The sequence below is a fragment of the Aplidium turbinatum genome, chromosome 17 (genome assembly GCF_918807975.1).
Source record: "Aplidium turbinatum chromosome 17, kaAplTurb1.1, whole genome shotgun sequence".
Classification (NCBI taxonomy): domain Eukaryota; kingdom Metazoa; phylum Chordata; class Ascidiacea; order Aplousobranchia; family Polyclinidae; genus Aplidium; species Aplidium turbinatum.
In genome coordinates, this window is record NC_137488.1 from 13,212,853 (window position 1) to 13,235,563 (window position 22,711).

The 22,711-nt window shown below is 36.0% G+C and overlaps 1 protein-coding gene and 1 non-coding gene across 3 annotated transcripts; one reads left to right on the forward strand and one right to left on the reverse strand.

Annotated features, from left to right (window-relative positions):
- Nucleotides 1-136: 136 nt before the first annotated feature.
- LOC145787033 (U6 spliceosomal RNA) lies at nucleotides 137-243 on the reverse strand. The gene has a single exon (XR_014291354.1). It is a non-coding gene; the product is annotated as a U6 spliceosomal RNA (small nuclear RNA).
- Nucleotides 244-15,153: 14,910 nt separating this feature from the next.
- On the forward strand, nucleotides 15,154-21,820 carry LOC145786690 (uncharacterized). Of its 2 annotated transcripts, none has more exons than XM_082598405.1 (8): nucleotides 15,154-15,294; nucleotides 15,479-15,700; nucleotides 16,688-16,782; nucleotides 16,975-17,137; nucleotides 17,498-17,852; nucleotides 19,496-20,386; nucleotides 20,625-20,710; nucleotides 20,998-21,820. In XM_082598405.1, exons 1-7 carry the CDS (start codon nucleotides 15,256-15,258, stop codon nucleotides 20,705-20,707), a joined length of 1,848 nt encoding a protein of 615 aa, XP_082454531.1. In that variant the 5' UTR covers nucleotides 15,154-15,255; the 3' UTR covers nucleotides 20,708-20,710; nucleotides 20,998-21,820. The 2 variants fall into 2 exon arrangements, with proteins under 2 accessions (XP_082454531.1, XP_082454530.1); XM_082598404.1 differs by having other exon boundaries at nucleotides 20,625-20,703.
- The last annotated feature ends 891 nt before the right edge of the window (nucleotides 21,821-22,711 follow it).

The following is a 22,711-nucleotide window of genomic DNA, read 5'->3' on the forward strand; positions in this document are numbered from 1 at the left end:
ATCACCGAGTTTTTAAATATGAAAGAAATACCATGCAAAGGAATTGAACCAACTCTCTATCGTCTCGCAACGTGGCACTGCACAAGAAACAGCCATATAATAAGGTATAGGCACTTAAGCATAATTTTTTTTTTTAAGAAATATGGAACGCTTCACGATTTTGCGTTGCATCCTTGCGCAAGGGCCATGCTAATCTTTTGTGCATCGTTCCAATTTTAGTATATGTACTGCCGAAGCAAGTACAACATAAAAAAATTTGGTACGACAAATGAATCATTTAACTATTAATTTAAGGTGTTGCGACCGTGCCATATTTTAAACTGATTGTTCTGCTTTGGTATCATGCACGTTATAACGTCCGCGTTTTGTCGCTTCTACCTTTTTCTAGACCTCTGCTATTTGGCATGTATTTTTTTTTTCGTTGTGATTGTCAGAAATAAAAACAAACTAAACTAACCAAGGGCGCTACACAACGGCACAAAAGATTTTTGACGAGATCCGCTAAGTGAAGCTATAGAACCTCAGTAAATCAGATTAGGTACCGTACACCAGTGGTTCTCAAACTTTTTCAAAAAATTTGTTGAACGGTCCCCTTGTGATTTTTTCAACGACTCACGGTCCACCAAAAGCTTTAGGCAAATTAGCGCAAAAACTGTCAATAATAATTTATTTGTTACATGCAATTAAAAATGCACACGTCAATAAAATGGGTGCACCTGCTTCAGTGTTATCAGTTCTATGTTAGGTTCCGTTTAGTTCAATATGATCTTGATATTATGCAGTACATCCAACATGTTTTGAGCTAGGTATCAATGTGACATTGACTTCTGTATCTTTGACACCACCTGTGACAAAATGGTTTCCGATAGCTCAGACATTCTCCTACTGACAGTGTCGTTTGCAGAGACACTTGCTTCAGCTTTTGAGCTTCAGATTCTCCCAAAACGTTTGATACAATAACTTGACAACAAACGCAAGATCAGTTGTTTACGCTGGTGTTAGGCTTCTTAGCGATAGCTATTTTTCTTGTAACTTCGTGGGAGGCCCTTAGCCCTGTAGTATTTTCCTTCCATTGATTACCAGTGCTATCAAATTTTGACAAACTATTAGCTTGCCATTTAAAAAAATCTGCATCTTTGTTTTGATAATCTGGATGATGTGTACCAAATGTCTTTTCAGCTTGCTAGGTTTTAGAGCAGAACTTGCTAAAACCAGCATAGCACTCACTGCGGCTTTACTTCACCAGAATGTATCGCAGACAGTGAAACTAAATTGAAAATAGGAATCATTGAATCTTAATTTTTTTCGAGGCTTTGCCATTTTCACTTTTTGTACTGAAATTTAAGTCAAAAATTTAATTAGTAAAGTTAAAAAGTTATTAATTTTTAGCTAATTTGACTAAGGCTAAAAAATCTAAAAGTTTGGAAAGGCATTCAATTCAAAACTTAAATCAGTAAATATAACTAGCCTTAGTCAATTTCGCCTAACAGCCCTAACTCCTTTTTAGTCAAGTAGCCTATATTTCGTAATTCTGTTCTTGATCTGATAAACACGAGTGTTGTAGGAGTACGTCACCACCATGCACTCCTTGATGTCACAAAGCCGATAGAAACAAAACAAAGGCTATCACAATTAAACGAAAGGCCAGGCTTAAAAAACTGTGTGGAGGGATGCCAAGCCAGCTTATTAAAATATATTAACTTTGGTTTGGAAAATAAGTTGCCTGAAACTTTTTACTGTTCAAAAATTTTTTTTCTTTGGGATCGTGTTAATCTTTTTGGAAGGTGCTTCGCGGTCCCAGAAAATTGTCTCGCGGACCCCAAAAGGACCGCGGACCCCAGTATGAGAATCGCTGGTCTACACCAAAACTTGTAAAACACCGCTCGTCTATTATTGGAAAACATTGAACAGCCACAACAAATTTTCAATCCAAGTTCCTTTTTTATTGAGTTACGCATCTAAATAAATATGATCAATTTCTATTTGTAAAGCAGCTTATTGCAAATTCTACAATTGAAAAAAACAATTTGATTTGCTTTTTTGCCATTGAATTATATAAATTTCTAGCTAGATATCATCAGTATTAGTTTTTTCATACAAACCATCTTACTTCTAAGTTGCGCAAACGACTAGAAGAAGGCTTTTAGATGAGCTAAAAAGGGGAATGAATGTACATTTTTAGTTGTTTTCTAGGTTGTTCATTTTTTAAGAGTGTGTTGTCTTTATTTTTTAGGTTTACGCTTTTATTCTGTGTCTGTTTCAGACTTTTATTTCTAGCCTACTCTTGTTGACACTTGTGTATTTCAACGAAAGCATGGTTTAAATTGTGACAAATTATTTATAGAAAAGTCAAGGACTGATCTATCTACGTTAAGCATCCAATTGATATCTTTTTGTACCTGACACCAAAACAATAAATAATGTGTCAAGATAAAGGGTTCAGGTTTCAGCAGATTTGCTTTATCTACTTGAAAATATCTTTCTCAAATTTTACTTTTTATTTCATCTGTAAGAACATCTGACGACAGAGATGACAGACATGTGGATCAGTTGCTTAAAATGTGTTTATGGGAACAATATGACACAGATGAGGTCTAAACATGACCTAGAGTCTATTTATTTTGAATCATACAAAAATCACATGTGCTTTTCGCTTTGACCACGATACTGTCATTCAAGCTGTTATTTAGCTTTTTCATCCTATTTGTCTATGATATGGCACCGATAGTATTGTTTTGCATACTTTATGAATTCTGCGCTAAAAGCTTTGCGTGCAATGTTTTTGTATTTCATTCAAAAGAAACTCTAAAATATGATGCATAAAGAGAAGGAACATATTAAAAGTTACAAGGTATATGTTTTGACAGAGACTTACATTAAACCTTATTCATAGCCTACTTTGTTTTAAAATCACAAAAATATTAAAATTACACCATTTTATTCAAACATCTATCGAAGAATTTTTATACCGTTATCCTTTACATCTTCACCTTTGTAGCAAATCTGCTGCACTATTGTGTCGGTGAATTTTTGTGACATTGTATCAGCATTGATTTCCCTTTATACCCAATGTAACAAAAATGCCACAAATCGGAATGTGTGGTCAAGCACCAAAAAAAAAATCGAATCGCGGAATTTGTTTATTGCACGAAGAGTAAAAGTTTTTACTGGTTGACATAGAGTTAAAACTTATTTTTCAATAATACATTTGTCTGGTTGACATAGAGTGAAACGTATTTTACAATATTTCTTGAACCTCTTTTAAGCATGTTCTCTTTCATCAGATATCAATCAAATTAGATTTTGTGTATTACTTAAATGACGTCGAGTATTGAACTATGCATCGCAATTAGATTTAAAATGTTTTTTTTTGGTTTGTTGGCACGAAGTGTGGAGAGTTTAACATACATCAAACATAGTTATTACTTTCGAAAACTTCTACAGCCTGTTTCACCCTGAAAAGGGATCAACAGAAGGTCCTAAAAATATGCAAAAGCAATAAATCGATAAATACCTGAAACGATATTAAACATTATAACCTTAATTCAATTTGCAAAAAAATCACCATTACAAAGGGCCACTACCATCGGATGCCACAAAAGCCTCAATGACGTCCAAATGGAAACCAACCAGTTCTAACAATATTTGTGACGTCATAGAGAAGCAAAATACGAAAAACGGTGAAGGTAACAGTAGTAATCTGCAGAAATCAAATTAAACTGATGTTAGTTTGAAGTATTTGAGTTTCAATTTGTTGCGATGACGCCATTTACACACAAGTTCAGAACTCTTGTTGAAAAGGTGGCTACAATCGGCCCTTGGAATGGCCAGCTTTTCAGCAAGACAAAGGCTACAATCATTGCGGCCACCTCCACTGTAAGGCCGAGCATAGCTGTGGACGGAGCATGATATTTTAAGATCAACACCCTTGTCCTTAAGGTCCCAAACCGCCTTAGATAGTTTTGTGTTATTTCGTTTAGACCAATCGTTTAGTTTAGACCAGTCGTTCGTTTAGAACAATTGTCGGCTGCGTAGCCAGCCGAGTGGTGAGAACGTCTGCGCGACGTTCGAAAGGACGTGAGTTTGACACCGCTCCAGAGCACGCGGCTGTGTCTCGGCGAAAGACACTTAAAGGCAAGCCAAAATAAGGGGAGCAGCTGACTCGAAGACTATATGTCACTTCGCTGCTTCCTGTCGTCTGTTGTATCGCATCTGTGAGCACAGTGTACTGTATGTTATCGCAATGGGCGCAAATAAAAGCATTATTATTATTGTTATTACAATCCATGAAGGAACACTTATGGTTGGAGAAACGTTTTTTAAAAGTTGTTTTGCAACAACCGGTGTAATTTAGGACCTTTGGGCTGCTATCAATGGTGACTATGTAAATAAAGGCCTTTTGGAAGCATTGCCCATTCAAAGGGCAATCGGATTTCACCTTACAATTGCAACCAGGGGAAGTATTCATTTTTAGCCTGCAATATTGATTTATTGTGAGTGGATATGATGCTTGCAACATTCTGAGTACATTGCAACTAAGGCTTAACTTAATAATATTACGGTTGAATATCTTATGCAATCTATGATGGGGCAAAAAGTGGATGGAAATGAGTCTGAAAAATTCCTTGCCAATGTTGATATCAACATGTAAGCTGAAAGGAGAACTAAACAATAAAGTTTTCCAACTCCTTTTTCTAGATGCCCGCGAGTTATTAGCAGGATTGTAGAAAACCTTATAAAACCTCTGTTCACAAGGGCATCATCATAAACAGATGCGGTCTTATACCAAATTCACAAGTGAATAAAAAAATAACAGTAACCTCTCAAGTACATGTAGCTCTACACAAAGTGAAATTTGTATGACTTTCGACTTTTCTTTTTATTTCTTTAAAAAGAATGTCTAAAAAGACATAGTTAAAAGTAACTACGGACAGTGGCCAGTGTTTCGATCTCCCAATCTCTTCAGCGCAGTAAAATGAAAGTAGAAAGTTGTTTTCGTCGTAGTCGTCCTTCGTATGAAGCAGAAAATTGTGGTCAGCCGAAAGGAAGGACTTGGAGCAAATTTTTCGTCTGATCGTCAAGTGTGCGGAGGCCTGTTATTCCGTTGGGAGGGGAATAGATGGGACACCCAAAGATGATGTGTTTGGCTGTTTGCTCCGTCGCACCGCACTGACAAGCAGCAGAGCCCCTCATACCCCAGCGTATCAAGCAAGCATTGAAGCGGCCAACTCCCGTTCTTAATCGGTTCAGCGTCACCCACTCCCGTCTCTGAAGCTCAGAACCAAGCGGGAATGAGGAGGCAGGACAAACATCAAATAGAATGAGGAGGGATTTTATTTTTGGTGCAGTGCTCAATTCCTCGAACCAGGCATCTGACGTGCTGAAATCAGCGAGCTGGAGTTTTGCAGCATGCCTTACAAAAGGGCGCCGTGATGGTAGGCGTTGTATGATTGGGACATTGAGAGTGGATACGCGATCGTGTAGTATGTGGTTGAAGTAATGAGATGGTAATTTCTAAGAGTGATTTTAATAAGCCAATGAGAATTGATTGAATTTTTAATTTCGGACTCCATCGAAAAGTAATTTTATCGCCAATAAATTACACTTTATCCTGGTCGGGAGCAGAGCTGGAGCATTGCCCTAACCACGTCTACCTTGGAGTGACACTGGACCGTACTCTCAGCTACAAAAAGCACATTGAAAACACAAAAGCTAAGGTTAACACCAGAAACAATATCCTGAGGAAGCTTACCAACTCTGGGTGGGGCACTAATCCACAAACCCTCAGAATGACCGCATTGGTTTTGTGCTACTCCACAGCAGAATATGCATGCCCTGTTTGGAACAGGTCCTGTCACTCATCGAAGCTTAACTCGGTACTCAATCATTCTTGTCGTCTTATTACTGGGTGTCTGAAGCCCATAAATACCAACAAACTTTATCTGCTTGCTGGTATTGCACCACCACAGTCCACACATAAGAAGAGACGTTAACAGTCAAGCTAAAAGTCTAAAACAAACATGTGATGACAAACCCGGTTGAAATCAGGAAAAGGCTTCCTAATACACGTTCAGCCACAAACCTCAACAAAAGAAGAAACAAGACTTAAGCAATGGAAACAACAATCTGAAAATGACCAATCCATCTTGCACTGAAATGAAGGTCTCACCATCAGAGTCCCTCCCCCCAGGAGCAATCGCTCATTGGGCAAGTGGAAAACATTAAATCGACTCCGAACCGGTGTTGGACGTACTAAGTCTGCAATGGTGGAGTGAGGCTACGACACGGGCCCAGTTGCATGTATCTGTAGCACCGAGCCGCAAACAGCGGACCACCTTCTTGTTCGCCCTAGGCTTGCCACCCAGTGCAGTAGGTGGGACCTGTCAGTGTATAACTCCGTTGCGGAAGAATGTGTCAATCTGTGGTGTATCAACGAACTTTAGAAGACTCGGTGGAATAAGAAGATTGGTGATAAAATATGTGTATATATAAAGTATGTGTGTACATTTATGGATATTTTGTCAAAGGAGCAAGACTTCCTAAAGATAGGCTACAGATTAATTATTATTCTAAGTGGCCAATATGTTGTTTTGAGTTGCCACAAGTTGTTCATATCCTGTCACACTAAACCGCGCTACAGTAGCAAAACGTCGTTCTGCAAGACTGATTCTCAACAAAATAATACCAAGATCCATTTTATGAGTTTTTAAAAAAAAAAACGGTTTTTCTAGCAAACATTGCAATCAACACATATTAAACCAGACAACTTGAAACATGAGTTATTTCTCAGCAGAACCATGAAACATGTCAAGACCCTCACGTCTTATCGATATGCAACTAACAAGTAAATACATTGTATTGCTGTTTAACTACAAAGTTGCATTAGCGTTCACACACTAACATAGATATTTTTCCACTCTCAAAACAAGTTTCAGAACAATTTGCTTGTCAGTTGAGTTGAGATCTTATCCGGTCCAAAGTGCAATGTCGCGTGATAGAGTGCTTAGTTTTGGTTGATGCTGTGTTTGTTTTTACATTATAAGTGCCATGGACGCAACCTAATGCTAGAAAACATGTCAGCAAATATTGACTTGAACTCACGTAGGCAGATGTGACAGAAAAGTACTCAAAAGGGCAGCCCACTTAATAATAAGCGTTCTTGAATGACCAAAATCCAATTAATGTCAACTAAATCGATATACATGTCTCATCAAGAATTGAAACTACATTACATTGATTACATATTGAGACTGATGTGGTTTGGTATGAGAAACACAGATTTGGCAACAAAACAAACAACATTTTGAACAGCATTTTAATGCACTATGCCGTACCAAGTCCAATTAGGTCTTGATATCACAGTAAGGGTTGATTGCTTTCTTCTACTATAACTTACAATTTATTTTGCAATTGTTTTATTACAGTCGTTAATTTTTTGATTGTTTATGAACATCCGCATTATTTTCCTATGCACAACTGTACACCACTCAAGCCGTTTTTTGTGTTAATTTTGTTAGAGTTTGCATGTGCGCTTATCAACGAAGAAATTACTCAAAAGTATTATAGCTTTGTCTGTCAGAGTCCATTTTTCCAGCTAGCAATGTTGATCCGTTATACATTGAGTCAACGTTTAAAGACGTTAAAGCAATGTAAAGACAACCAAATTGGCGAGTAGGTTTGTTGTGCCACATAAAGAGCAAAGCATCGCAACCGAATCCACCATATTTATTTAAACAAACAAAAAATAAATAAAGAAGTGGATTGAACGTTGTCGACACAACTCTGTAAAGCTCCACCACGATAAAATTAATAAAATTTTCATTAAAAATCGCTTCTTTAAATAAACTCGCAAAGTAGAATTTCGATTTCCATTTGCATATTATACCGCTTCATTGCGTTGGAACTTTGTCAAACTTTCTGATTCTACTATCATCACTTGTCACATCATCTGCTGGTATTCAAAGAGCTCACACAATCTATGCCGGAGTTAGCAAATGTGAGAACGATTGTTATTTGTTTATGAAAAAATACATTGGAATTAGATCTTGCTTAGTGCAGTCTTGAGGAAATGGATTTAAGATAACAAAAAATTGTCATAGGTTGGTCTCATATTGAAAAGCAAGTGCCTTGGAGACGCCTTAGTACGGTTAAAATAAAAAGGGGAACAGATACCAAAAATGTCCGTGATTGAAATGTACAAAAAGCCTTTGTGGTGAAATTGCTAAATTGAATGATATTGTGAAGCATCATGAGGGATTGAGATGGATAATTCATGAAGTGACTGAGAGTTAGACACGAATGAACTCAAATAATGTTGATTACATATTAGAGACAAAAAGGTGTAAGCCCCATTGTGACTCGAGTCATTTGTATTGTTTACACTTTGAACATGACCAATCCAAACACGTCAAAACATGAAATTTATTTCCTCCTAGATATGTTTTTATTGTTTTCGATAAATTCAGTTTAAAGTATTTTTCTTTGCTGCATGTGAGTAGGAGGGTAACTAGACTTCACACTCGCGCTGTTTCGTGACACGCATGTACCTAAAATTAAAAAAATTGTTACAAATTTGGATATGATATGTACAATTGTACAGTAAGACACATAGCATGTTATTGCATTTCTCCATTAGGCCTGCTGGACCTGCATTTGGATCACGTTGGTTTAAATTAGTGCATTTGTTTTAAATACCAGACAACCACTTTGTCTGGTTTACAATCTTCACCAGATAGGATACGGGTCTGACCACATCTTTACCAGACCTGAACCAGATAAAGTGGTTTTCTGGGAAGCTACTAGATATACAATAGCATATGCAACATGTGCAACTCCATCTACCTTTAGTAGACCGCCGCTTTGTTTCAAATAATGACTTTGTTGATCACGTCAGCGGTGTGAATCTTTGGAATAAAATAAAAATTATTGAAAATGAAAATTATCTTCTTTAAGAGACGCCCAGCATGGAAGTAACGCATCTATTCTCACTTATTTATCATTTTCTTCTTTTTGACAAGCAAAAGCAACAAAAAGACAATGTATCTTCTTTGAGAACATTTTACAACAATTAAACTGCGTTTCCATTGACGTCGTGCTAAACATGACCTCGAAAATGCATCAATTATTCCTCATCTTTTCTCATCATTGCATCAAGCACTTTTTTTCTTATTTAGTGCAAAATCAACGTAGCAAAACGTATCATGAATATTAGGCCGAGAGAATAATGTGTCTATGTAAAACAACAAGCCAAGATTTGTCAAGTGTGTACAGAATTAAATATTTCATTGACTTGTGACAAGAATAAACAGAAACTCCGCACGAAAACAGCCTTTACTTTAGTTCGGACGTTATCTTTCTTGTAGTGGCTCCGACCTCAGACGTACCCACTAGGTACACACCATCAAGTGCACCAAAAGTAAACAGCATAAAAAAACAAAATGAGGGCACATGTTCGGCTAAAATAACAAGCCATTTAATAAATGTAAAGACATGTTGCCAATAAGGCTAAAGTCAGTATGAGTGACAGAGGCCCTGCTTCTAAACTCTGATTACCAACATCTACTCCAATGGCATGCCTTGTTAAAAGGATTTATTAAGACCAACTCAAAAATAACTTGTGCAAAAACGAAAAATGACATAAAACTACTGTATATGTTTCTAATATTTTACAGCTTTTAGAAAATAGAATAACAAGCAACAGGCGTAGAAAGAAATAATATCACATTAGGCCTAATATGTTGCAAACACCTTAGAAAATTTATGAAAATTGGTTAAATTTCATAAAAATTACAAACAGGAACAACCAGAGTTATAATCCCCAGGATCATTTAATCGTGAAGTTCTGTTACAGACGTTTCGTTTTACAACCGAAACTTCTAGTTTGCAGTACACAAATTAGTTTTTTGTCCTGTGAATAGAATTACGTGTTATTCACGCTCGTTTGAAAAGTTATAAATTTAGGAACAAAGCTTGTCAGGACAGTTTGTATGAAAACAATTTAACAGCTTTCCAAATAATCAACGACAAAGATTTTGCTCTAAAATGAAACCTATGAATTAGCAGCAGAGCTTGAAAGGAGTTTTTGAATGGAGTGATATGGATTTTCTCCCTGTACTATTTGTTGCGATATGAAGCACAATTCACAAACCAAGCAAAAAATGTCTTAGATATATCGTACTACAGTTCAAGCTATACAAACCCTCACATGGTTCAGAATCAATAATTAATATCTAAGAGTCGGTCTTTCTCTTCCTAAAGAGACGTAAAGACTGAAGAGAAGATGAAATCTTTCAAACAATCAAGAAGGAATGTTGTGCTTTTGTACAAAATTGTTGAAACACTTCATACAAATTGATCTGTCCGTTAGATAGCGTTAATATTTAAAGATTTTTGTCGTTTATTTTAGTTCTAAAGATAGGTCTTTTAAAAATAAATAAATGAACTACTGTATACTTAAAACACATTGGCATAAATCATGAAGAATTAAGGTGTAACTATTGCAGGTAAAAAATAACCAGCCTCTTAATGCAATAAATTAAACTAAATACTGAAAAATTTGGATAGTAAAATGAAACAACTTTTTTGTTTTTGCTCAGATTAAAGTTACAACTATTGCTAGAAAATGCAATTAATTTACTTGAACATTACTAGTTCGAACTTCATTGTGCTATAGAATATTTTAACTTCAAAATGTCTTAAAATTTTTACAGTGACTTGTTGAAATGTTATACACATATGTGACAATAAATTGGCGGTATTTTCAAATAATTAAAATAAATATCAGCATTTTAAAATTAAATTTATCAAAAGACTGTGGGCACCCTTGACTTCAGGCATCAAGACCGTTCCACAAAAACTCCTTTGAATACCAATCAAGGAACCGTTGGTGAAAATTTCTTTTTCGACTGCAGGCATTTGCAACACAGTGCATCAATAGAATTATCTCAACCGTCTGGAGCGATTGTTTTCAACAAGTTGTTTTTATCTAGTTTTTGTGATTATCTATTTTTGAGACTAAATTTCGCGGAAAGATTCTGTAGCTTTGTTACGGTTTTTAAACCCAGTCTGTTTATTGTATCATGCGCAGTATTCTAAACTTTTAACAGAAACAATTTTGCAGAAAAACAATCGAATAATTTATACAACAAGATGTGATAGCGATAGATTGCCTTTGAGAAATCGAGACAGAATGAACGACTGCGAAAAATCTACAAAGGAAATTAGGGTAAGTAGGTTAATGGTTGTAGCTACATTGTCTATGGCAGTCTCCATATGGTAGGATGGAAGACTAAAAAGTACTTTCTTCGTAAAGAAAAGAATTTTTCTGTTACATTGCCACAACAATGGATGTTAGTTAGCTATTGCCATCATTTCTTTTATACAGTGCGTCTTGTGAATAAAAAATACCAGCGATTCTTGAAGGTACCAATTGGCTGACAGCCTGTTAAAGAAAGGCAGCCGCTTTGTTGGCTGTTAATTTCTAATTCCGATTTATTAAGGTTGGAAAACCAATGCGAAGTGAAAAGATTACATTTGCCGAGCTATAAACCTCAGCACAACCCAGAGGGGGACGAGTCCTTGTAAATAAGAAAAAAGAATTGACGCCGTTGGCTTCTTTGTTTCTAGCAGAGTCAACACAGAGGTATAAAGATGTGACCAAAGAAATAGGTTGCCGAAACAAACAAGATGCTTTGTAACACAGATCAATCAACAGAGCTGTTAAAATAACTCTTGTTTGTGTATTAGGGAAATTCTAGTTTAATGAATAAACAAAAACAGTTTAACAGGCAAACTTGTGCTAATCTTCCGAAGGAGCGAAATGAGTGTGTCTACCGTTCACATCGGATGTCTCACTTTCCGTGCAGACTGCGCTAATCTAAAAGCATTTCGCATAGGAAAGACAACACATGTACAGAAAGTTAATTGAAACGGAGACTCTTTAAGTCAAGTCTAAAATAACCTAACCTAAACCTTCAATGAATTTGTCATGTTCAGTAAAATGGTACAAGACGTAAACGTAAACCTGAACCGTTGAGAATACTTTAGATAATTTCAAACACGTTTAAAACGTGACAAAGACATTTCTTTTCAATTTTTTTTTCACGTGACGCAGGCATCATCTATTTAACATCTTGTTACAAGCGTAAAGGCGCACGAAGCACCAAAGAAACTAATATTGGAAACAATTTATAAAATATTCAATCCAAAAGATGGAGCTAGAGACTTGCATCTTTTTTTAACTCTGGCGTGGTTTTTATAATGTCTTGTATGAACATTTGAAGAATTCAATTATTTATGGCACAGACAGGTGTTAAATTTTGAAAAAAATGTTATCTTGTTAACTTATGTCCAAGTCTTTTGATGGCTTTGAATAAGCAATGACCCATGTCGATTGTGATGCAAGGTCATACCTTGGCAGAGTCAATAAATTTTCTCGTCTTTGGAGTCAGTTACACGAACTTCAGCGCACTGACTGGGTTAATCAAAAAAGCTACGTACACTACATACAGTTGATTTTAATTGATCCTAATTTAGTAACAAAGGCCAGTTGCCTCTTGAATGTATTGACAAAACCCCACAAGCATCACTCAAAAGCCAAGCATTAACTAAATATTTATTTAAGAATTGTAAATTGAGGCCACGCCAAGCAGTGATGTGTATGTATTGAGAAAATTTGATGGCGCACTAAAGGTTGTTGGATTTTTTTGTGTGAAAGAGATTGTGTTAAAGTAACACTTATAAATGCAGGAAATTTTTTATTCTTCCGTGCTATCATATACAAGTAGATATTATGATTAAAGTTCATTATATTTTAAAGTGTCAAAATTTGTCATCAGTGTTAAATGGTGAGCTGTAGTTAGAACATTAATTCATTTTCAAGAAACTGTGATTCTAGTCTCAGCCACGCCACTGCTTGTTTCATTCATATTGTATTTTTATTGAAAGCGGAAAGCCCGTTTTCACACGATGAAGGCTTTGAGAGCGAATTAATTTTTTATCTGTTTTTGGTCAATTGTTTGTCTTGTAACCTTGAATCTGCGGTGAAAAGAATACTTTTGTTGTCTTTATTGACATTTGGGTTCATTCTCATGCAAGAAGTAGTTTAAATTCGCTTTTACAGCTTTGATTTTAGACCAAAACTACCGTACTTTTTAGTCAAACATCAGTAGAAATACCGGTTAGCAAACGTCATTATTTTGTGGTTAATTCAGCGTCTACAAACGTGGTATCAACATGCAGTTGACAAGTTTTGCTTGGTTTATCATGTGTGATTAACAAATCTTTCGCATGTCGCAAAAGTAGAGGACTTATAAAGGTTTGCTTGATCTGCAAGCTAAATATGAAACACATCACTGTTTGATCACCAGTTTGTTTATGTCCTTTCTAGGTTCAGCTACATTTGCTTAGCGTTAGTTGTGCGTATTATCAAATTGCAGGACCAAATACTAACCTTTTGTTCACCCATAGGTGTCGACATTAGCTTTCCTTCAGAACAGCGGTGTTGCAGATTATCCCATGACCCTACATCTATTCGATTTAGATTAGCGCCAGTTGATTTCATGATCAACTTGCTTACAACCGTCTTCTGGCAGATTTTCAGGCCATTCTGACACAAACACAACTAATACTTGCAGAAAAAAGGTTCTGAAGTTAGAAAAACTGTCGGTTGATGTAATTGTTGCCTAGAACAGAGTTTGCAGTAGGTTTGGAGAACATGAATTTACCAGGAATCACAAGTCAGTTTGGTTATTGAAAAGCATTGATTAATGAAAGCATACATGGCTACTATTAATCATGAATGTGTAAGGCTATGCTTACATTGTGCAAAGGAGCAAGATTGCAGAGTAACAGCCAATAGAAGTTTGATGTTAAGTTATTGTGAGGATTTCTTTCAATTCCTCGAAGTTTCACTCGACTTCAAACTTTGTCTATTTAAATGAAGTCAGGTGAATGAAGAAACTATTTAACTGCCCGGAATGAATAAAAACAAAAGTGAAAACATTCCAAGTTTAGCATCAATATGCTGTACTACAATGTATGCTTTTGGCAAACTTGATTACATCAGAATACAATTTAATCAACTTGTTTTTGTGTTGCTTTTATCAGCGCTTGTAGCGAGCGGTGGTTAACAAAATTACAGAGACATTTTCTTTGAAAAAGCATTAACAGGAGTGAAGTGTTTTATTTTCCAACAAGTAATTTAGGACAGTTGAAATGTCAAAAGAAACTGCAACAGTTTTACAGCTGATACTACGCAGACGTCACAGAAATCTTCTTATTTAATGCAACAATATCAGAAATAATACATTGAAAGCTTGTGTATTGATGCATTTGAGTAAATTTTGAAGTCATGTTTAATTACGTTTATTTATTTATTTTTTTATAGTTATATTATAATTTCTTTTTATTCACGTGTTTGTTTCTTTTTCATTCTATTTCGAAGGTAAACAAGTTATAAAAAGTGCAAAAAGGTTGCGATAAAATTCTTATGCAAACAATAGACCATTAACTGTGCATATCACCAAATGTGTTGGAGCAATAGACGAAGTGAAAACAAATACATAAACAGCATTTTAAGATACAACGCATTGTCTGTGAACTAACTAGAAGGAACATGTTGAAACCAATGATCAAGCATTCTTCCCCTGCATTGCAATGTTCTTAAAGAATTTGACTTGTTGAAGAAATAAATCCCAAGTGTGCTCAAGATTCCAAACATCCGCATGGTAGCGCTCGTAAGGTTTATTTCCTTCGGTAATTAGAAAACTACACAAACGAACACGCGCGCGTCTGGCATCAGTGACAATAGCGAGGAGAGAGAGAGTTTAGACTGGGGACAAGACGCGAAAAAATGACAAAAATAAAAAGTGAAATTTATTGCTTTCAAAGCCAACAGAGGAGAATTGAGGTTTGACAAATGTGGAAGTCGGAATGGCGTTTAGTCCGACTCTGGCAAAATTCAATCAATACCAGAATTTTATTACGAAAAGGTTAAATGAGCAGTTGATGTTTACATCAAGATCCAATATCGAATAATAAATATAGTTTTCAAAGAAAGGAAATAATTTTAGATGTTTTAAAACCCGTTTAAATTCTTTAAGGATAGTTTCAAAAATGAGTTATGGTTTATTTTTACAGTCCACAGTTGTTTAACCAATAAGTATATTTTCCTATTTGAAATTTAGTGACTTGATTTCGTTGGCGCGACCTTTCAGTTTTTCAAGAGAAGTTGTATCACTGAGCTCTTACTGGATTATGTCAATCGGCCCTCTTGGCTTGAACGGTTTAAACAAAGTAAATACTGGACTTGATACTTGTGATAATTGATTTAACTTGCATTACTTGAACGGTACTGTTGGTAGGCTACATTCGTTGTTGCGTTTGTAGTTTTGTGTAATGTTCCTGACGTAAAATGTTTCAGTTACTGATGTAAAATGATGTACTGATGCAATTCATATTTCATCTGTTTTCTTTTCAGGCTCCAATTCCTACAAGCAGCAAGTTTTCTACACCGACAATTTCGCCGCTGAATTCAAGACTTCCTTCAATGGACGCCCGACTCGTCGCCGCTCGTTTGCCCGGCCTTGCGATGTACGGATCCCCGTACGCGTCTCCAAATTTCCCGGGCTATTTGCCCTACGCTCCAGCGGCAGCTGCTGTTGCAGCCGCTACGGACCCATCTTCATTTTACCCGGCTATGGTGAGAAACAGCATTAAACTGAACTATTATTTAATAAGGCTATAGCAAGATATCTCTTTTTTATGTTCTGTATATAAAAATTATATTGAATTTGACGATTACACAAAATGGCGATATAGAATGAATTCAGCAAACATAGCCCACCAACAGTTTTAATGGTTATTTTCTGTAAATTGTCTTTAAACTAGCAAGAAAATAAGCTATACTAAAGATTAAAAGTAAGATTACACATCATAAATTAATAGTTACTCTGCTCATAAAAAACTGGAGCAACTCCACTTTGCATCTTCGGCAAGATATATCGGCAAGATGTAGTACAAAACATATCGGCAAGATGTAGTACAAAACATAAACTCAAGTTCACTTTCAAATAGCATTTAACATCTAAACGACTGATAAACCAGATTTCATTACATTGTCCTGTTTATTGGCACACTAATATGTCGCTTATTGTAGCAAGGAGTTTCGCTCAAGTCATGACGAAAAATAAGATAGATGCGAAAAATAATAATAATGCGATGATTTTGCCTTTTTTTTTTGGTAGGAATACTAACTATCTATAATTGAAACCAACCTTAGACTACTTTGTAAAAGAAATTGGAAACTTTAAAAAATAAAGTGCCCATTCACAGTAGCATAATTTACACGATCATAAAAACTACTTTTTATTTTATTGCGAAATTCTTTTGTTGACACTGCATTGTGGAAGACTTAACACATTTACTTCTCAATGACAACTATTGGTGTGTCTGTATAATGAGCATTTAGAAATGTTTTCTGTACAAAAATAAACAGCGTTGTAAACTGTTAACTACCGTGCTAGCATTGTGCAGTAAAGATTGTCTTTTAGATTGGGATCTTTGATGCATTGCAGTTTGTCTGGAAGTCTGTTTAAATTTAATAATTTCAATTGTTGACACGAGTAAAGGTGTTCTAAATTTGTAATTAATTCTCGGATTCTTAATAATTAAGTGCTTTCGACTGTAGGGTCCCGGTGAAAATGCTGATGCTTGGCGGGTCGGGCTCTCTCAAACTGCCGCCGCGTATTTCGACCCGGCCATGGCAGCTCATTACGGATATGGGTAAGCAGACACTTTTATAAGTCACCTTTGAATGTTACAGATTTGTTTCAAAAGTTCTTAACTTTTTTAGTAAAACACTGGAAATTTGATGATAGTAAAGACACCATAGAAAGCATTGTTGAAAACAGTACAGGTGTTCACAAATTGATTTGTTACTTTTATAATTAAAAAAGCAATGTTTAATTTCTACAGCTACGGACCCATAGGCTTGAGTGATGGGGCCAGACGGAAAAACGCGACTCGTGAAACTACCTCAACTTTGAAGAACTGGCTCAACGAACACAGAAAAAATCCTTATCCGACGAAAGGCGAAAAGATTATGCTTGCTATCATAACCAAGATGACCCTTACACAGGTAAGGATTATCGCTTTTAACATGATCAATTATTATTTTATTAAAATCAAGGAAGACATTTGTACATTAAGTTACTCGCACATGAAGGTTAATGGCATATTTGTGATTGATGGACCATGATGGACCGCATTAGGAAAACATAGTTTTTGATAAACTTGATATTAAAGTACACCGACCATCGTTATAAACATTTCCCATTAAAACGTGATTCATATGACTTAAATTTTTGCTTGTATGCAATTTTCGGCAAAAGAAAATAGCTGTGTATCTGTTTAACAGCTAAATAAACCTTTTCGAGATTACTTCATACGCTTTAAGGTTTTTTAAACTTTTTTTAAAAAAAAGTTTTTTGTTGTCAAGGTTTCCACTTGGTTTGCAAATGCCCGGCGACGGCTAAAGAAAGAAAACAAAATGACGTGGTCGCCACGCAATCGTTGCGGAGAAGATGATGAAGATGATGATGATCTTGCTGACGATGGACAACACAACAACGAGCACTCCAACAGCCGAACTTCCTCCCCGATCACCCCTGCATCCATGCCAACAAACGGACTGACAGGACACAGCTCCCGACAGCTTCAATTTAATGGACACCACAGCGGAGCGGAAAGTATCTCTGACGAAGGAATGAGTTACAATGACGCATTACGCCTCCCTCTCAAAGCAGATCGTGATGCAAGTGAAAAATCTGAAGAAAAGACATCATCTTCTTCCGGTAAGTATTGATCATAAACCAATTGAAATTGTTGTTGAGTCTTTTAGCCTATATGAGCGGTTAGCAAATTAGGTCCTTTTTATGTATGAAATCAGCAATAACATGCCAGTTTGACACATGAAGTCTGTGATATTATTTGCGTGTGTGAACGGCTCAGGTCATGGGTTAAAAGCCGATTGAACTGCTGAAGATTGCTTCAAGCCAAAGTTTTACTGAAATGATTATTTATTTAAGATACTTTTACTGATGGTGTAACGATGGGATGTTTGATCCACTCCCAGATTTCTTTCACAACAACAGATTACAATAATTTATAGCTATGTTTCTGGTATAAGGTAATGTTGGGCTTTCAATCATACCTGAGTACATAATTTGCAGTGGCATAAACTTTTCAGTCATTGGTGTACTGTAACCAACCTTATTTCTTTCCAAAACTCCTCTGTATATGTTGCATATCGTGCAATATCAAATATTTACAACCTTTGAAAACAATGCTACGTTGAACTAAATTGTATTAAAAATGGCGGCTCTAAATAAATATGAGTCTTCCGTATACTAGATACATTATATATTGTTTGCGCAATTAAAAATGGCTGATAGTGACAACTGAAGGCTATCCTCAGTTAATCAAATGCAAAATTTACCTAACCAGTTAACTACAACAGTTCAAGGCACCATTGCGAACACAAAAACAATGACTACTTAGGCTATAGTTTTAACAAACTACACAAAAAAAAATTTACTGTACAATTTTTTACTACGTATGCCGAACTCAACCATTTTTGTTATTGTAACAAAGTGATTCCCTTTTTCTTCAGCTGTAACAAATTTCTAATTACTGTGACATGATCTCATGCTTGCTATGCGTTTTTGATTTGCCAGTCGCGCGAAAAGTTGCTTCTATTTCAGCTTATAATTAGTTTGGAGATAAATCTTATTTATTTTTTAAGTCAATCGCTTTGGGCAAGCGTAAAATCGCTAACGATAACACATGGCTTGTATTGCTAAACTTGTTAAAATTGTGCGAACACAAAGAAATAAAATCGGTTGTTTCATCTGAGAGAATACACATGTTGAGCTTTAACAATTTCTTTGTTTAAAACTATCATTTGTAACGTCTTATTGATGTGGAAAGATTTCTTTAGGCGCGAAGGATCAAAATGAGTTAATCTAATTGCAAACCTTTCATATTATTTAAGTTTAATACCGATGGAGTGGAAGAGTAAATCTCGGTCTCTTTGTGACGAAGGAGTTGTATTAAATAGTTTTATCGTGTCACAGAGCTAATTCCAGTTCAACTGCCGGTCATCTTATTGTAAAGACTTAGTTCGATAGCATTCAGAGAATAAAAGTTCCACCGTTAAATAAATTGAGATTAGCATGGCAATTCCAGGCACTCTTTGTACTGTACACTGTAGCGTGGACAAGAAGTATTTTTGAACCCAGTCCGGGATGCCTTTGGAGGTCGGTTACCTTTCCAAGGAGCTCGAGAACTTGAAGATTTTGCTGCGTTTCTTTGGATATAGTTCGTTTTGCTTAGCAGTGTGTTGATTTGGAGCCTGAAGATCTTATTAGTACCGGGCTCAAAATATCTTAACAACCCTGACTGTACTCTTCATAACATACATTTTTTTCTTTTTTAGTTATTCGACAAAGCAGTTTGGATGAGACTCGGAGCCGAATCCCTTCCTCTCATCTTGCAAGACACGCTGCCCATCCATACCAAAGTTCACGATCCTCACCTTCGTTTGGTGCTTTCCCGACAAGTATTACTCCGTCAATGCAGTCTTCTATTACTCGTCCTGTCATGCCTTTTCCAACTCAAATTCCTCACATTCCTGGAGCATCGCATCCTAGCATGGTGCATCCCGGAGTTGCCGGACAGTTCAACCACGCGGCAGCTGCATCGTTGCTCGCTGCATCTCGAGGTCACGCTCTTCCTCCTCATTTGCTTGCCGCTTTAAGTGAGCAAATGCATTACCAGCAAGCGCTTCAAACTCTTCCGATGAACTCCTTTTTAAACTCTCCAGAAATTTCTAAATCTTCATCCAATCTCACCGTTGGTAATTCGTCGCCCTCCTCAAATCGTGAACCATCTCCTGCAATAGTGTCAAAAGCTTCATCCACAGCAGCATCACCAACCAAGCCCAAAATATGGTCTCTTGCTGATGTCGCAACCAATGGAGACGCGCCAAAGTCCTTATCAAAAGAAAAATCATCTGAAACTTCACAAGCAAAAGATCGACGAAGCCAAAGCAGTCCAAAAGATGTTCATGAGGAAAACTTGATTGATGTTGATTTCCATCAAAAGTTAGCTATTGCTATGTCCAGGCATTACAACTTACCTAATGGCTTAACACAGCAACAAATCCACCAGTTGGTTTCTGGGATAGATGCAAACAGTCACCACTCTTTAATTTCCCAAAATCGTTTTCCACCACAGCTTTCTGGGTTTGGCGGTATAGCTGTTGCAGAGGAAAAAGCGAAAGTTAAAGAATTGGAAAAAATCGCACAACTAAGCAATGAAACTGAAGGTACAGTGAAGCATGTGTCGTCTTCTACATGTAGTGATTTTTAAAGTGTTACTGCACAATTTGTTAGATTCAAATCATAGCTATTGTACAATTACTACATTTATATAGTTCTAACTTTATTATTTTTTCATTAAAATTTTTTTTTAAAACGTTTTATATACTTTTCTTGAAAATGAGATTTTGTCTTGCCCGGCATGAATGACGCTATACCTAACTCAATGTTTTTTTTCTATTACAGAAATGCTTGAAAGAGCGTCGTCTACCAGTGAATCGCTAGAAGCTTCAGAGAAAGCATTGGACAAAAGCAAAATTAACAAGTAAGATGTAGGTGACTTTAGAATTCTCCTTATAAACCATAGCACTTTATGAAGCTTTAGCTTCGCGTTGTTTACTTAAAGTAGTCTTACAATTACAGCACAATCTTTCTTAAAGTAGGCTTGTCATAAACCAAACTTAGATGTTGTCAATATATGGCTACTTGAAATCAGCCATGGATATTCTTTCATCCAGTTTTTCAAATATGGCGCTTACTTTGGCAAAGTAATAATATAAAAGGACATGATATGGTTCACATTTTTGTATCTTGGGTTTTGACTGGCCTTCTTTTGTAGGCTTGCTACATCGCCTTCTCATCAAAGAGACAGTTCAATGGAGCAAACACCATGAAATATCTTAAATAAATTATTTGCAGTTGCTTTTCCTTATCAGCAAAAAGACACAAAGACACGTGACTTACTGATATTGTTATCATATTCTTATTGTGTTGTACTCACTGAACTCATGTTTCACATTGTTGACAAAAAGAATTGAATCGAAAGCTTTTAAACATAAGTCTGTACCAGGTATCAAAATAAAACAGCCTTTATGCGCTTATCTACTATGATTGTAGAATGTGAATTTTGTGAAATGGAAACTCAACTATTTGTTATACATTATTGCTAAACTTTACTCTTTGTCGTGAACATGCCCTGAGTTTTCTGGAAGTACTTTTCTTTCTCTTTTATTTGTCCGTCTCAGTATGCGTGCATGCAAACCTGCCAGCTACTAAATGTTGACTTGACAATACGATCGTTTTCTTGTTGTTTTCTTTACGTACACTCTTCTCTGACATTTAGTTTGAAGAGATTTAAAGCAATATAATACAACAGTTGCGAGTGTTCTTTGATGAATCTCAACTCACCCAGACAGCATAATCCGTCATGTTTACATTGATTCAACGTTGAATCAATGTAAAAACGACGGATTTTCTGGGCAGTTGCAAACTATTTGCTGTCTGGGCAGTTGCAACTTTGAGCTGAATTGTATTATTCCATAGATAAATTATTCTGAGCTTGCAAATATAAGACGTCACCATGTTGAAAACATTTGCTTGTTTAAAGTAAGTTCATATGTTTTATGTTTATTTTTAATTTGCGAGTCAATAAAGAAGCTCTCATTTTACAATTCGATAGCTGTTAAATTCAATGAGAATATATAGGGAATTGCAAAAAGACAATTATACAGGCGTCTAGTAGGTCATTGAGATGGGATAGAAAAATAGCCTCAGTCACAAACTATTTGAATTGAATCTAATTGTTAGGCCTTAATTTCACTCTTCAGCCAAAATGTGGCCTTAGTAACACATATCTAATTTTTAAGTTATTTTATTTCTAAATCTATTCTCAGTTTAAGCATCGCAGAAAACAAACTCATCTCAGGAAAGTATGTTATTTGCACGGTCTGAGATGGATTTTCAGTTTATTAAGAACTTTAGATTTTGTCCAAAAATATAATGTAAGTATTGTTAATAGGACCAGGGTGGTAAAATCGCGGATGTCAGTTAAAATATTTAACAAGGAAAGCTGACCCCTTGACATGAAATAGAAGCAAGAATAATTGAGCATTGGTCTGCTCACAGTAATATGCCAAGTTGGTGTCAATTTGAATACATTGAACCCCTGGCTGGATTCCTAACCCTTAATTAGAAAAGCCAATTGGACAGTTCCGGCACCTCAAGACAGATTGCATCGTAAACTCAATTTGGCTTGTGCCAGCAATGTTTCATCAACGTCTTCGAGTACAATGAGCAGTTGGAAAAGAAAGAATGATTTATTCAGGAAAATAGTTAATAAGCGGAAATACGGAAATAACTGTTTCCCGCAATTTTTCGACGTGACTTGTCACCTTTGCTGGGTTTTTTTCACAAAAATTCCATCTTAAACTTTTTCAGTCATTTTTTTTGTTTTATTTATAAAGTTTTGGCTCCCACACATTACACAGGTAACATGGAAAAGCAAGAAATACCTTTTAAACCATGCCTTGCTGTAGAAATGTTAAAATCAAATG